The following is a 16820-nucleotide window of genomic DNA, read 5'->3' on the forward strand; positions in this document are numbered from 1 at the left end:
AATTAGCTACCTGGGATATCTGAGCATCTCATGGCCCTATATATTTAACCACTGTATCATTGCAGAATAATGAGTAGTAGTCCAAATAACTACTCAATTACTATTTAAAATGATCTTATATAGTACAAAAAATATACCTTTGTGAAACCTATTTGTTCCTTCCGAAAAGTTTCCAGGGGTTTGATCAGCAAGTCACTAGCATTTTGTACCTAAGGAAAAAAAAAGAAAGAAAGAAAACAATGTCTAGATTAACAAGGTTCAAATACAAACTTGTTATTCCTTATCATTAGGGTTTTTCTTTAAAATATATCATTGTGCTGGGTGTTGGTGGCACATGCCTTTAATCTCAGCACTGGGGAGGCAGAGGCAGTTGGTCCACAGAGTGAGTTCCAAGACAGCATTGTCTACACAGAGAAACCTTGTCTTGAAAAAACAAATATATTTCGAGAATATACTCGAGACTTTTTTTTGTGTGTGTGTGTATGTATATGTTATCCTGCAAACACTTTCTGAACAGGGCACTGTTAGTACAGGTACTAAGATCAACAACTAATAAATAAATAGGACTTCATGAAACTGAAAAGCTTCTGTAAGGCAGAGGACACCATCACTCATAAAAAGTGTTAGCCTACAGAATGGGAAAAGATTTTTAAAACTACACATTCCATAGAGAACTAATACCCAAAATATACAAAGAACTCAAAAAACTAAACATCAAGAAAACAAATAACCCAAATAAAAACGGGGTACAAATTTAAACAAAGAATTCTCAAAAGAGGAAACTCAAATGGCTGAAAAACACTTAAATTGTTCAACACCCTTAGTAACGAAGAATATGTAAATCAAAATTCTATTGAGATTTCACCTTATACCTGTCAAAATGGCTAAAATCAATAAAACACTTGACAGTTCATGAGGGTATGGAGTAAGAGGAACACTTATCCATTGCTGCAGAGAATGCAAACTTGTACAGCCATTATGGAAATCAATATGGTAGTTCCTCAGGAAAATGGGAATTGATCTGCCTCAAGATCCAGCTATACTACTCTTGGGCATAATCACAAAGGATACTTCATCCTACCTACCACAGAGACACTTGCTCAACCATGTTCATTGCTGCTCTATTCATAATAGCCAGAAAGTGGAAACAACCTAGATGTCCCTCAAGAGAAGAGTGGATTTAAAAAATGTGGTACAGGCCAGGTGGCAATGGCACACGCCTTTAATCCCAGAACTCGGGAGGCAGAGCCAGGCAGATCTCTGTGAGTTTGAGACCAGCCTGGTCTACAGAGAGAGCTTCAGGACAGGCACCAAAACTGCACAGAGAAACCCTGTCCTGAAAAACCAAAAAGAAAGAAAGAGAGAGAGAGAGAGAGAGAGAGACAGAGAGAGAGAGAGAGAGAGAGAGAGACAGAGAGACAGAGAGAGACAGAGAGACAGAGACAGAGAGACAGAGAGAGAAGGAAGGAAGGAAGGAAGGAAGGAAGGAAGGAAGGAAGGAAGGAAAGAAAGAAAAAGAAAATGTGGTATATTTACACAATGGAGTATTATTCAGTTCTTAATAAAATGAAGCCATGAAATTCTCAGATAAATGGGTGAAACTAGAAAAGAATCACCCTGATTAAGGTAATCTAGACCAAAAAGGCAAATATGGACTATATTCACTTATATGTGGATATTAGCTGTTAAGTCAATGATAACCAAGCTACAATCTGTAGAACTACAGAGGTTACGAATAGAATAATGGATTTGGGAGTGGAATGGCAGATAGATTTCCCTAGGAAAGGGGAATAAAATAGATGGCTATGGATAGGTGGGGGAGCTAGAAAGGGAGGTTCAAGTGAGGAGGGGGAAGAAAGAGGATGATGAGAGGGGGAATATGGGGAAAGATGGATAAAATTAAGGGACATTTGAGGGGTAGTATAAAAATCTAATACAGTAGAAGAATATAAACTTATATGAAGGAAATCTAAATGAAATCACCAAATAATGGGGGAAGCAGAGCCCTAATAGGACATCTCTTGTCACAAAATAAAGCTTTTAGTACCAGGAATGGGTAACATCTAATTGAGCTGTTGGCCAAAGGGTCCCATGAAAACCCTGAAACAATCCAAGCTATTGCCAAGATTATAGGTTGCTCTCCACAAACTGATGGAGGCCCTATTGCTGAAGATACTTAGACAACTCATTGAACATAGAGAAGTTGAGCTGGTACCTACCTAGAACCTTCACCCCTACATGCTAGGGACTTTGGTAGAGGAAGGTACTCTACATGCTACAAAGGAGAAACATAAACACTGACCCAGCTACAAACCATTTGATTTACAATCTGTCCTGCCTGCAAGCAATGCTAGTCCAATGGTGGAACAATGCTTGGGGGAGTAAACAAACAGTGTCTGGTTTGACTTAAGGTCCAATCCATAAGATGGAACACTTACCCAACTCTGCCTGGGTAACCAAGAACCTGAGACTAACAAGCCCAGAGACCTATGGTAAAACCAAATACTAATATTCCACTAAAACAATGTACAAATAAAATGACTCCTGACGATATTCTGCTATACTCATAGATCAGTGCCTTGCTTAGCCACAATCAGAGAAGCTTCCTCCTGCAGCAGATGGGAACAAATATAGAGACCCACGCCCAGACAATATGCAGAGAATGAGAGACTTTAGAACACTCAGCTCTAACCAGGATGCTTCCACCTAATCCCTCCATTCAGGATTCAGGGAACATTGTTGAAGAGGAGGTAAAAAGATGTATGATCCAGGAATGGAGGACACCAAAGAAACAAAGCCCTCTAAAATAAAAGGATTGAGGCACATATGAACTCAAAGAGACTGAGGTAGCTTGAACAGGGCCTACACGGGTGTAAGCCAGATGGTATCCTAGACCTGGAAGAAGAGGATACATGTCTCCATCCCTAACCTAGAGGCAATCTCCAATTGACAACTACTTGCAAATAAAAATTTCCTTTTCTCCAAGGGAATTTCACTGGGGAAACAAACTACTCTTAAGAATAGACTACATGCCAAGCAGTGGATGGCCAACAAAAAATAAATGCAGTGGCATCTTTGGAGGTCCCTTGCCTATAATGTGGTATCACTTTTTTAAATCTTATTTTTTAATGTTTATTTAATTTATATATGATTTTCTCTCTTTTAACGCTACAAGTCCTCTACATATATATTATGTCTTCCAGTTTATTGTTTTTAAGAGAATTCTGAGTGTACAAATGAGTGGGTCTATTTCTTGTGCCTTCTCTTGGGCTCTTTTTTTTCTATGTTTCTTTTGTCCTATTCCAATGTATGAATTTTTGTTTTATATTATTATTTTATTTTATATTTATTATATATATTATATATTTATTTTATATCATCCCTTTGAAGCCTGTTTGTTTTCTAATGAAATACAAAAAGGTGGGAGAGGAGATAAGGAGTAACTAGGAGGAGTAGAAAGAGGGGAAACAACAATCAGGATTTATTATGTGAGAAAAAAATTATTTTCAATAAAAGGAATAATAAATAACTTTTGTGTAAAATGAAAAATATTTCATTCTGAAACATACTAACTGGACTAGGGGCATATCTCAGGAGTAGTGGACATGCTTATCATGTTCAGGGCCAGGAGATCAAGTCTCAGCTTTGAAAAAAATATTAATTTGTTTTCTTTTTATTGACTTTTGTTAGTTCTTTTATGAAAACCAAAAAATGCTTTGAGGAAAGAAACATAGAAGGCATTTCTTCACTCAGGATGATTTTTTTTCTAGTTCCATCCATTTGCTGACATATTTCATGATGTCATTTTTTAAAATTACTCCATTGTATAAATTTACCACATTTTCTATTTCCATTCTTTGGTTGAGGTACATCTAGATTCTAGTTTCTGGCTATTATGAATAAGAACATAGTTGAGCAAGTGTCTTTATGGTAGGATTGGGTGTCCTTTGTGAATATGCCTAAGACTGGTATAGCTGGGTCTGGAGGTAGATCAATTCCCAATTTTCTGAGGAACTGCCATATTGATTTCCATAGTAGAAAGCTTGCACTCTCACCAGCAATGGAGGAGTGTTCCTCTTACTCCACATCCTCTCCAGCATGAGCTGTCTCTTGTGTTTTTGATCTTAGCCATTCTGACAGCTGTAAGATGGAATCTCAGAGTTCTTTTGATTTGAATTTCCCTGCTGGCTAAGGATTTTGAACATTTCTTTAAGGTGTTTCTTGACCATTTGAGATTGCTCTGTTGAGAATTCTCTATTTAGACCTGCACTCTATTTTTTAACTGGATTAGTTGGTTTGTTGATGTCTAGTTTATTGAATTCTTTATATATTTTGGATATTGGCCCTCTGTCATATGTAGAGTTGGTAAAAATCTTTTCTCATTCTGTAGGCTGCTGTTTTGTCCTGTCAAGGTGTCTTTTGCCTTATAGAAGCTTTTCAGTTTCATGAGATCCCATCTATTAACTGTCAATCTTAGTGTCAGTGCTATTGGTGTTCTGTTCAGGAAGTTGTTTCCTGTGCCAATGTGTTCAAGGCTATTCCTTACTTTCTCTTCTACCAGGTTCAGTTTATATATTTTTATGTTGAGGTCTTTGATGCACTTGGACTTGAGTTTTGTGTAGGGTGATTGATATGGATCTATTTGGATTCTTCTACATGCTAACACCCAGTTTAACCAGCACAATTTGTTGAAGATGTTGTCTTTTCTCCAGTATGTATTTCTGGTTTCTTTATAAAATATCAGGTTCCGACGATACCATGCTGTTTTTATTACTATAGCTCTGTAGTAAAATTTGAGGTAAGGGATGGTGATAGCTTCAGCAGTTCGTTCATTATTCACAATTATCTTAGCTATATATAAATATATAATTATATTATATATTTTTTTATGTTTCCTTAAGAAGCTGAAAATTATCCTTTCAATTTCTGTGAAGAATTGTGTCAGAATTTTGATGTGGATTGTACTGAATCTGTAGATTACTTTTGGTAGCATGGCCATTTTTACTAAACTAAACATATCAATCCATAAGCATGTAAAATCTTCTCATCTTCTGATATCTTCCTCAATTTCTTTCTTCAATGTCTTAAAGATTTTATTATCCAAGTCTTTTGCTTGCTTGGTTAGAGTTACCCTCAAGATATTTTTTGAGGCTACTATGAAGGGTATTGTTTCCATGATTTCTTTCTCAGTCTGTCATTTGAATATATGAAGGCTACTGGTTTTTTTTTTTTTTTTTTTTTTTTTTTTTTGGTTTTTCGAGACAGGGTTTCTCTGTGTAGCTTTGCGCCTTTCCTGGAACTCACTTGGTAGTCCAGGCTGGCCTCGAACTCACAGAGATCCGCCTGGCTCTGCCTCCCGAGTGCTGGGATTAAAGGCGTGCGCCACCACCGCCCGGCAGGCTACTGGTTTTTGTGAGTTAATTTTGTATCCTGCTACTTTGCTGAAAATGTTTATCAGCTGCAGGAGTTTCCTGGTGGAGTTTTAAGAGTTATTTACATATACAATCTTATCATCTGCAAATGAAGATATTTTGACTTCTTCCTTCCTATTTGTATCCCCCTTGATCTCCTTCAGTCGTCTTGTTCTAACTAAGAGGTCAAGTACTATACTGAATAGGTAGAGGGAGTGGACAACCTTGTCTTGTTCCTGGTTTTAATGGAAATGTTTAGAGCTTCTCTCCATTTAAGTGGATGTTGGCTGTGGGCTTAATGAGAATTTGTTTCATTATGTTGAGATATGTCCCAGATATCCTTACTGTCTCCAGGATTTTTATCATGAAGAGGTGGTGGAAATTGCCAGAGGCCTTTTCTGCACCAAATCAGATGATCGTGTAGATTTTGTTTTCAGTCCATTTATATGGTGGATTATACTTATTGATTTATATAAATCGGACCATTGCTGCATTTCTGGAATGAAGGCTACATGATCATGGTGGATGATCTTTTTGATGTGTTCTTGTATTCGGTTTGCAAGTACTTGATTGAGAATTTTTGCAACTATGTTCATAAGGAAAACTGGTCTGTAATTTTCTTTCTTTCTTGGGTTTTTGTGTGGTTTAGGTATTAGGGAAACTTGACCTCATAAAAAGAATTTGGCAATGTTCCTTCTGTTTCTTTTGTGGAACAGTTTAGTTACTATTGGCATTAATTCTTTGAAATTTTGGTAGAATTCTATGCTGAGTCCATCTGGTCTTGGGCTTTTTCAGGAGTGGAAGACTTTTTACTGCTGCTATTTCACTGGGGGTTATAGGTCTGTTTAAATTGCTTATCAGATCTTGATTTAGCTTTCTGAGGTGGTATGTGTCTTAGTTAGGGTTTCTATCACTGCAACAAAACACCATGACCAAAAGGCAAGCTGGGGAGGAAAGGGTTTATTTGTCTTACACTTCCACATTGGTGCTCATCACTGAAGAAAGTCAGTACGGGAACTCAAATAGGGCAGGATCCTGGAGGCAGGAGCTGATGCAGAGGCCATGGAGGGGTGCTGCTTATTGGCTTGTTCCTCATGGTTTGCTCAGCCTGCTTTCTTTTTTTTTTTTTTTTGGTTTTTCGAGACAGGGTTTCTCTGTGTAGCTTTGCGCCTGTCCTGGAACTCACTTGGTAGCCCAGGCTGGCCTCGAACTCACAGAGATCCGCCTGGCTCTGCCTCCCGAGTGCTGGGATTAAAGGCATGCGCCACCACCGCCCGGCAAGCCTGCTTTCTTATAGAACACAGGACCACCACCCCAGGGATGCCACAACCCACAATGGGCTGGGTCCTCCCCCATCAATCACTAATTAAGAAAATGCCTTACAACTGGATCGCATGGAGGCATTTCCTCAAAACTGAGGCTCTGTTCTCTCTGATGGCTTTAGCTTGTGACAAATTGATAAACAAAACCAGTCAGTACAGTATGTGTCAAGAAATCTACTCATTTCTTTTAGATTTTTCAAATTTAATGGGGTACAGATTCTTAAATTATGTCCTTATGAATATCTGGATTTCCTCAGTGTCTGTTGTTATGTACCCCATCTCTTACTTTGTTACTTTGGATCTCTTCTTTCTGCCTTTTAGTTAATTTGGCTAAGGATGTGTCAATCATGGATTTTCTCAAGAACCAATTCTTTGTTTCATTGATTATTTGTACTATTTTTGCTTGTTTGTTTCTATTTTATTAATTTCAGCCCTAAGTTTGGTTATTTCTTGTCATTTACTTGTGTCTGGTGTGATTTCTTCCTTTTGTTCTAGAGTTTTCAAGTATGCCATTAAGTTACTAATATGAGATCTCTACAATTTTTTATGTAGGCACTTAGTGCTATGAACTTGACTCTCAGAATAGCCTTTATTGTGTCCCACAAGTTTGGGTATATTGTGTTTTCATTTTCATTCAATACTAAAAATTTTCAACTTCTTTGTTAATTTCTATCTTGACAGATTTTTTTTCATTCAGTAATGTGCTGTTCAGTTTCCATGGGTTTGTAAGCTTTCTGTTATTTCTACTGTTGTTGATATCTAGTTTAAATCAGTGGTGCCCAGAAGAATGCACTGTGTAATTTCAATTTTCCTGTATCTGTTGAGACTTGCTTTTTGTCAAAATATGTGGTCAATTTGGGGGAGAAAGTTCCATGAGCTTCTTAGAAGAATATATTTTCTTCTGTGTTTGGTTGAAATGTCCCGTAAATATCTGCTAGTTCCATTTGGTTTATAACATCAGTCAGCTCCAGTGTTTCTCTATTTAGTTTCTGTCTGGATGACTTGAGGTATTGAAGTTACCCACTAACACTGTTCAAAGGTCAATATGTGATTGAAGCTATAGTGTGTTTCTTTTATGAACTTGGTTTCCCTTGTGTTTGGTGCATATGTTTAAAATTGCAATGTCCTCTTGGTGAATTTTTCCTTTGATAAGTATGCACTATCCTGCCTCATCATCTGATTAGTTTTGTTTTAAAGTCTATTTTGTCAGATATTAAAAATGGTTACTTCATCTTGCTTCTTCAAGTCCATTTTGCTTGAAATATCTTTTTCCATCCTTTTACCCTTCATTTTAAGGTGTGTTTCTTGGATGGATCTAGTATTCAAATGCACTCTGTTAGTCTGAGTCTTTTTATTAAGGAATTCAGACCACTGATATTGAGAGTAAACAATGAGCACTGTTTGATCATTCCTGTTATTGTGTTTTTTTGTGGAGTGAGATTTTTTTCCCCTATTTTGATTTGCTGGTCTGAGATTATTTATTCCTTGTGGTTTTTGTTTGGTTTGGTTTGGTTTTTCTTGGTGGTGTTAACCTTTTCAGGTTGAAGTTCTCCCAGTGCCTTCCTGTAGTGCTGCATTTGTAGATGGATACTGCTTAATTTTGGTTTTCTCATGGAATGTCTTTTTTTTCTCCATCCATTGTGATTGAAAGTTTCGCTGGGTATAGAAGCCTGGGCTGGCATCTGTGGTCTCTTAGCATTTGTAGAACATCTATCCAGGCTCTTCTGACTTTTGATAATTGTAATAATAGGTGCTGATATCTGGTCCTGTCTTTGTTGGGTGGGTGCTCTGTGCCTGGGTTTCTCTTGCCCTATCTGGTTCATAAAAGAGAGTGGTGGATAAGAAATTCTTCTGGAATCCTGATAAGGGTGGCCAGGAGTTCCCGGGTAGAAAATGTTTCTAGGTATTTGGAGCTAACACTAAGGAATGGGTATGGGCTAGAAGGGGTGCTGCTGAGACGGCACACCGAAGGGAGAAAAACTGGGTACACCACCAGAATTTGTGTAGAGCCCTGGGAACGGGGACAGGGAAGGAGATGAATGCACAGCAGGTGATATGTTACAAAGCTGGGGCTAAGACTGGAAGACTGGAATTGGAGGACAGAAGGGAGCGTGAAGATAGCATACCTGATTCCCTGGCTGACATGGCTGGCAGCTTTTCAGGGAGTGCCTCCTGGAGTTAGTGGCTGAGACAAAGGGATGGGGTGCAGAAAGGCTGTAGGTGAAGAGCTACATGATCCCCTGGGATTGGGGGCAGAGTAGAAGGTTACTCCACTGGAGGTGGTTTGTTAGGAAGCTGGGGATAAGACTGGGAGCAGGAAGGAGAGTGAAGATACCCCTACCTACATGATTACCTGCACAGCATGGCAAGTGGGATTATTTTTTCACCTTACAGGTCTTTACGTAAGATTTGGGGGGGGGGGTTCTATGTGCATCTCTGCATCTGTATGTGTTTCTTGTCCTTTTTCTTTGGCTCTTTTCTTCTATTTGTTTGTCCTTTTCTTGTTTGTTTGCCTTTATTTTATCTTCTTTTTTATTATTATTACTACTCAGCATCTACTGGGCTCTCATTTGGTATAGGCCTAAATTTGTTATAAGTGAACTTTAAACAGATACTTAGTTACATTTTAGTTTCCTCTGAATAAGAAGCCATACTTAATGAGACAGTTAATTTACAAATTTCATTCAAAATTTCATTTGTGATTTACTCATTTAACCTGTGTCTTGACTAGCAAGTTGAGGCCATTAATGTTTAAAGTTATTAGTGAATGATGTCCACTGATTGCTGTGTTTTTTGGTGGTGGTGGTAGTGTGTTCTTAGCTCTATTTTGTATGTGTTTCTGAAATTATAGCTCCGTTTGTTTTCTTGCTATAGCCCCCTGCACTGGCTTATTCTCTCTTCAGTCTGAAGTACTGCTTCCAATATTTTCTGTAGGGTGCGCGCGCGCACGCGCGCGCGTGTGTGTGTGTGTGTGTGTGTGTGTGTGTGTGTGTCCTCATTCATGCCAAAACTCACACTGATCTTTCATTCAGTGAAAACTACACAAGGAATTCTCCTATCCAACACATTCTATACTTTGCTGGATTGTGGATTATGGTTTTGTTTACTCATCTAGAGACCAATTAAAATCAAGGAAGTATTTTTCTTTTTTCTTTTAGCAGTATTAAAACATGACCTTACTTTTATTTATTTTATTTTTTTATAATTTGATTTAATATTACATATCAGCCACGGATTCCCCTGTCCTCCCTCCTCCCGCCCCTCCTCTCCCCCCCAGCCCACCCCCCATTCCCATCTCCTCCAGGGCAAGGACTCCCCTGGGGATTCAGCTCAACCTGGTAGATTCAGTCCAGGCAGGTCCAGTCCCCTCCTCCCAGGCTAAGCAAAGTGTCCCTGCATAGGCCCCAGGTTCCAAACAGCCAGCTCATACACTAAGGACAGGTCCTGGTCCCACTGCCTGGGTGCCTCCCAAACAGTTCAAGCTAATCAACTGTCTCACTTATCCAGGGGGCCTGATCCAGTTGGGGGCTCCTCAGCTATTGGTTCATAGTTCATGTGTTTCCACTAGTTTGGCTATTCGTCCCTGTGCTTTTTCCAATCTTGGTCTCAACAATTCTCGCTCATACAATCCCTCCTCTTTCTCGCCGATTGGACTCCCTCCTGGAGCTCCACCTGGGGCCTGGCCGTGGATCTCTGCATCTGCTTCCATCAGTCATTGGTTGAGATTTCTAGCACGACAGTTAGGGTGTTTGGCCATCCTATCACCAGAGTAGATGATCTTACTTTTAAAAACACGCCTTCCATTGAAAGATGAGACCTGAGCTCCCCCCTTAAATGTGAGGGGTCTTGTTATTGTTTTGAACCAGTCCACCAGGGATGGCACTAAGGGAATTCTAAGTATAAGTCATAATTATCTACCAGAGACTACTCAGTTCTCTTGAAAGTCTCACTCTGCATACTCTTTTATGTAAGACATGAGGTAGTATTGTTTAAAAAAAATAGCTGAATGACCCTGAGACTAAAAATCAGAGAGACTCAATGCAGACATTCTGGTCAAAGCTCTTACCAGCTGAACCCAGCCTTCCAAGCTTGTCAGGAGCACCACTTAGAACCACTAAAACAAGTCATGTGTTCAGTGAGTGTTACTATATGGAGAAGAAGAAATACTCAATGATACTTACCTAAATTCCTGATCCACCTATAATTAAATAATTTTTACTATAAGCCATTAGGTTTTAGAATGGGTTGTTATAAAGCAATAGATGATATAAAAAAAAAACTAGTTCCAATTTCACATAGATAACATGTAAAATGTGACTGTCTGTGAAACATTGAGGAAGTCTGACTTTGAACAGGAAGTAAACATGCGGCTTGTAAAAAAAGTGCCACATAGCAATTCTTTGTACGGATGTCCAAATTGGGCATGTATATTCAGATGGCCCCAGGAAGGCACAGCTTCTAGTTTTTCATGTTCAGAGGAAGCCTGTTCTGAGCAAGCAAGTGTATAAGCAACTCTTAACTGACGATTCAGGCAAATTATATATTTGCACATGCTTCATTGAATTGGGACTCTACATCCTTCCCTTAATTGAATTGGTGACATTGCCCAGTCTCTCACACCACAAACTGATACTGCGAACCTTGTTACCCAGTTGTTACAATACTATTTTCTGCTAGAAGAAAGCTGGGGATATGGGGACAAAACATGCTGAACCCTTGTTCCGTTTCTTTCATTGTTTAACCTTAAATTTCTTAGTTCAGCAACCACCTAAAGAATCCCTTTTAAGAAAGCTTTGTCGTTAATTGCCTTTCTGACCACTGCATTAATTTTTGTGAGCTCTCTATGAAAAACGCCAACAACTCTATCTGGATAGGAATATAACTGAGAGAAGCTCCAGCCTAAACTCAGTAAGAGTTCATGGAATCAGGTTCCCACAGAATAAAGACAAAATTAAAGCTGAATAATGTCTAGCTAAATGGAGCTGGCATCCACTCTAATACCACAGGATTGCTCGGGAATCCTTGGTGGTATACAAGCTGCCAAAACCAGCTTCAACAAGACACTGTTTGCAGTGGTGTGGGCCTCTTAATGTTATTTCTGTCGTTCCTCAAACTTAGACTTTGTACATCACCAGCAAAACCAGCTTCAACAAGACATTGTTTGCAGTGCTGTGGGCCTCTTAATGTTATTTCTGTCATTCCTCAAACGTAGACTTTGTACATCACCAGCAAAACTCCTTTGTCAGAAAGAAAAGCATACAGACAGGCTTCCTCCTATGCAGGAAGTCTGCCATCCAGACGCTTACACACCACTTCTGAGATGTGACGCCTATCCAATAGTACTCAGAAGAACATCCCAGCTGGGATGCTCCACCTTTTCTCTCTTCATAGTTCCTACCACAGTCTACATTCACTCATGGAGATGAGCAGGCAAGGGCCATTGCTACATTCTCGGACCATGAACTTCCTCATTGTTCGTCATCATAAATCCATTCTAGATTCTAATTTTAGTAAGAATGAGAAATAAATGTGTGACAAAGAACCAGGAAGAAGAGTAAGGAAAACAACATCTCAAAGGATGACTCCTGTTCCAATAGTGTAAAGCTTTGCTATCAAGTAAATAAGAGAGTCGAAGTGCCATGGAGAAAGGCAGCTGAATGAGCTAGAGGTGAATGCCTCTGAGAAGGACGTGGGCAGCAGGACAGGGAAGCTCTGACAGAGGAGAACACCGAGTGAAGTCTGTCTGAGCTAGCAGGCCATCTCTGAGGCTTGCGTGAAAGCACTCATGTCTGCCCCCTTCCTGTCTTTAGAAGCAAATTTCACAAACTCAGAAAATTCCTGTTATTTCTTACAAGCAACCAGAGATTACTAAGAACAACGCTTATATAATCAATGTTTTTCACCTTTATAAAACACTCCCATATTATGATGTCATTTAAGGTGCTTCATAACAAGAGGAGTGGCAATTATTTTCCTTACTTTGCAAGAGAGTAAACTGATTAGTACAAAGTCAAGAAGTGAGTAGTGGCTGAGTCAGAATCAAATACTTAATACCCTCCCCTCAAAGCCAATGTTCAACCACACTTCTCTAGGAGCTGAGAAAACAGTAGCTAGTACCACAGTGCTGGAAAGGAGAGGGATGGAATGAGAAAAACTCTTTTAAATGGAACAGCTATTTCACAAAACTGGGATGCCAATAAATAGGCATCCCATGAGAGATGGGGACGAAAGACCATTTTCCTATCCTATATAGAGTTCTCACCTTACACACAGGCCACTGCTTAAAATGAAAATCGTTCAAACCAGCTATTTCCAGATTTGGGTACCAACTAGGTCTGGTTTGGGGCCATGAATAATAACCCAAGAAATTTGGATGCTGCTGATCTAAGGACCACACAAAAACATTTTCTCTGGTTGTAGGGTGGCTTTTCTTTTGGCTTTTTGTTGCTGCTGTCTGGTTTGTTTGTTTGTTTGTTTTTAAACAGGAGCTCATGTACCTCAGACTGGCCTTGAATTCTCTCTGTAGCTGAATATTGCCTTGTATTTCTGAATCTCCAGCTTCAACCTCTTTCCTGGGATCTGGGAGTACAGACTTGTTTGTATTACCACACTCAGGTCAAGATTATATTTAAAACCATTAAAATGATTAGAATAAAAAAACAATTCTTAGGTACAAACCTAGAAACATACATGAAAGACCTTTATAAATAAGTTACAAAACTCTGATGTAATACATCACGCAAAAGTAGTAACAGAAAGATGACTCATGGTCCCAGACACAAAAAGTCATCATATATAAGATAACAGCTTGCCCAGCGGGATCTATAGATTCAGTGTCATGCCAATTAAAATCCTAGCAACTTACTTTGTGGATATTAACAAACTGGCCCTAAAGTGTATACCTTATTTCAAGGCTTACTACAAAGTTATAGTAATGAAGATAATATGGAACTGGAGAAACAAATAAAAGAGTTTATACATGAAACAGAAATAAAAGAAAGAAAAAAGGAAGTATTTGCATTGAGAAAGGATACTCTTTTAAGAAATAGTGCAGGGGGAAAAGCCGTAAGACCTCAGTCCTAGACAAAGAACTATAGGTAACTAAGGAATGCTGAGAAATAAGAGAAATAGTCTTCCCCAGGGAAGACTACAGCCCTGAAAGCATACATACAAGTAACATTACATAAACTAAGCTGGTTGAATTTATGAATCTATATTATATTCCCATACATATATGTATAAAAAGACCATTAATTTGAAAGAGAGCAATGGGAGATATATGGGAGGGTTTGGAGAGATGAAAGGGAGGGTATGCTGACATTTTATTTGTACTGAAATGTGATTTTATTTGCATGTTAATAAATAAAGTTGCCTGGGGGTCAGAGCTAATAGCAAGCCAAAGCAGAAGTTGGGTGGTGGTGGTGCATAACTTTAATCCCGATCACATGACAGGCAGATCTCTGTGTGTTCAAGGATACAGCCAGCATGGAGACACACACCTTTAATCTCAATACCAACCATAGAAGACCTGGAGGTCTGTATAGACAGGCAGTGATGAGGAGGTCATGTGGTTGGGTTTACAACCAATGAGAAGGCAGAACAGAAAGTCAATAAAAAGAGAGATACACAGGAAGTAGGTCTCTTGCTGAGGGGAAGGACAGGAGCAGCAGGAAGGATAAGAAGGCGGTCTTAAACCTGTACTCCACAAAACTGGAAAATCTAAAAGAAATGGATAACTTTCTGGATAGGTACCACATACCTAAGTTAAATCAAGACCAGATAAACTATTTAAATATTCCAATAACCCCTAAGGAAATAGAATCAGTCATTAAAAGTCTCCCAACCAAAAAAAGTCCAGGACCAGATGTTTTCAGCGCAGAATTCTACCAGATCTTCAAAGAAGAGTTAATACCAATACTCCTTAAATTGTTCCACACAATAGAAACAGAAGGAACATTACCAAACTCCTTCTATGAGGCTACAATTACCCTGATTCCTAAACCGAACAAAGATACAACAAAGAAAGAGAACTACAGACCGATCTCCCTCATGAACATTGACGCAAAAATACTCAATAAAATACTGGCAAACAGACGCCAAGAAAGCATCAAAAAAATTATCCACCACAATCAAGTAGTCTTCATCCCAGGGATGCAAGGGTGGTTCAACATACAAAAGTCTGTCAATGTAATACACCATATAAACAAACTCAAAGAAAAAAACCACATGGTCATCTCACTAGATGCAGAAAAGGCATTTGACAAAATCCAACACCCCTTCATGACAAAGGTCTTGGAGCAATCAGGAATACAGGGAACATATCTAAACATAATAAAGGCAATTTACAGCAAGCCAACAGCCAACATAAAATTAAATGGAGAGAAATTCAAAGCGATTCCACTAAAATCAGGAAGGAGGCAAGGCTGTCTGCTCTCCCCATACTTATTCAATATAGTACTTGAAGTTCCAGCCAGAGCAATAAGACAACATAAGGAGAGATTAAGGGGATACAAATTGGAAAGGAAGAAGTCAAGCTTTCACTATTTGCAGATGACATGATAGTATACTTGAGTGACCTCAAAGATTCAACCAAGGAACTGATACAGCTTATAAACACCTTCAGCAACATAGCAGGATACAAGATCAACTCAAAAAAAAAATCAGTAGCCCTCCTATATACAATTCACAAACAGGCTGAGAAGGAAATCAGAGATACATCACCCTTTACAATAGCCACAAATGACATAAAATACCTTGGGGTAACACTAACCAAGCAAGTGAAGGACCTATATGACAAGAACTTTAAGTCCCTGAAAAAAGAAATTGAAGAAGATGTCAGAAAATGGAAAGATCTCCCATGCTCATGGATAGGCAGGATTAACATAGTAAAAATGGCAATCTACAGATTCAATGCAATCCCCATCAAAATACCAACACAATTCTTCACAGACCTGGAAAGAAAAATACTCAACTTTATATGGAAAAACAAAAAACCCAGGATAGCCAAAAGAATCCTGTACAATAAAACAACCTCTGGAGGCATCACGATCCCAGACCTCAAGCTCTACTATAGAGCTACAGTAATAAAAACAGCTTGGTACTGGCATAAAAACCGACATGTGGACCAATGGAATCGAATTGAAGACCCTGACATTAATCTGCACACCTATGAACATATAATTTTTGACAAAGAAGCCAAAACTGCACAATGGAAAAAAGAAAGCATCTTCAACAAATGGTGCTGACACAACTGGATATCAACGTGTAAAAGGCTGCAAATAGATCCATATCTATCACCGTGCACAAAACTTAAGTCCAAGTGGATCAAGGACCTCAACATAAATCCACCTACTCTGAAACTGATAGAAGAGAAAGTAGGAAGTAGTCTTGAAAACATTGGCATAGGAGATCACTTCCTAAATATAACACCAATAGCACAGACACTGAGAGAAACAATCAATCAATGGGACCTCTTGAAACTGAGAAGCTTTTGTAGAGCAAAGGATACGGTCAACAAGGCAAAGCGACAGCCTACAGAATGGGAAAAGGTCTTCACCAACCCCACATCTGACAGAGGACTGATATCCAGAATATATAAAGAACTCAAGAAATTAGACATCAAAATGCCCAACAGTCCAATTAAGAAGAAATGGGCTATAGAACTAAACAGAGAATTCTCAACAGAGGAAACTCAAATGGCTGAAAGACATTTAAGGAATTGTTCAACATCCCTAATCATCAGGGAAATGCAAATCAAAATGACTCTGAGATACCAACTTACGCCTGTCAGAATGGCTAAGATCAAAAGCACTGAAGACAGCTTAAGCTGGAGAGGATGTGGAGCTAGGGGAACTCTCCTCCACTGCTGGTGGGAATGCAAGCTTGTACAACCACTTTGGAAATCAATATGGCGCTTTCTTAGAAAATTGGGAATCCGTCTCCCCCAAGATCCAGCTATACCAGTCTTGGGCATATACCCACAGAATGCTCAATCATACCACAAGGGCACTTGCTCAGCTATGTTCATATCAGTCAGCATTGTATGTAATAGCCAGTACCTGGAAACAACCTTGATGCCCTTCAACTG

At 39.0% G+C, this 16820-nt stretch overlaps 1 protein-coding gene across 2 annotated transcripts in view; it reads right to left on the reverse strand.

Annotated features, from left to right (window-relative positions):
• Nucleotides 1–16820, reverse strand: part of Ophn1 (oligophrenin 1) — a 358580-nt gene that overhangs the window by 202862 nt on the left and 138898 nt on the right. For both annotated transcript variants that reach the window (XM_052733231.1, XM_052733226.1), the window contains exon 5: nucleotides 138–209. In XM_052733231.1, the coding sequence (XP_052589191.1) occupies nucleotides 138–209 (72 nt within the window). The remainder of the gene's footprint in view (nucleotides 1–137; nucleotides 210–16820) is intronic.

Source organism: Peromyscus californicus, unplaced genomic scaffold (genome assembly GCF_007827085.1).
Source record: "Peromyscus californicus insignis strain IS unplaced genomic scaffold, ASM782708v3 Scaffold_10__1_contigs__length_136768540, whole genome shotgun sequence".
NCBI lineage: Eukaryota > Metazoa > Chordata > Mammalia > Rodentia > Cricetidae > Peromyscus > Peromyscus californicus.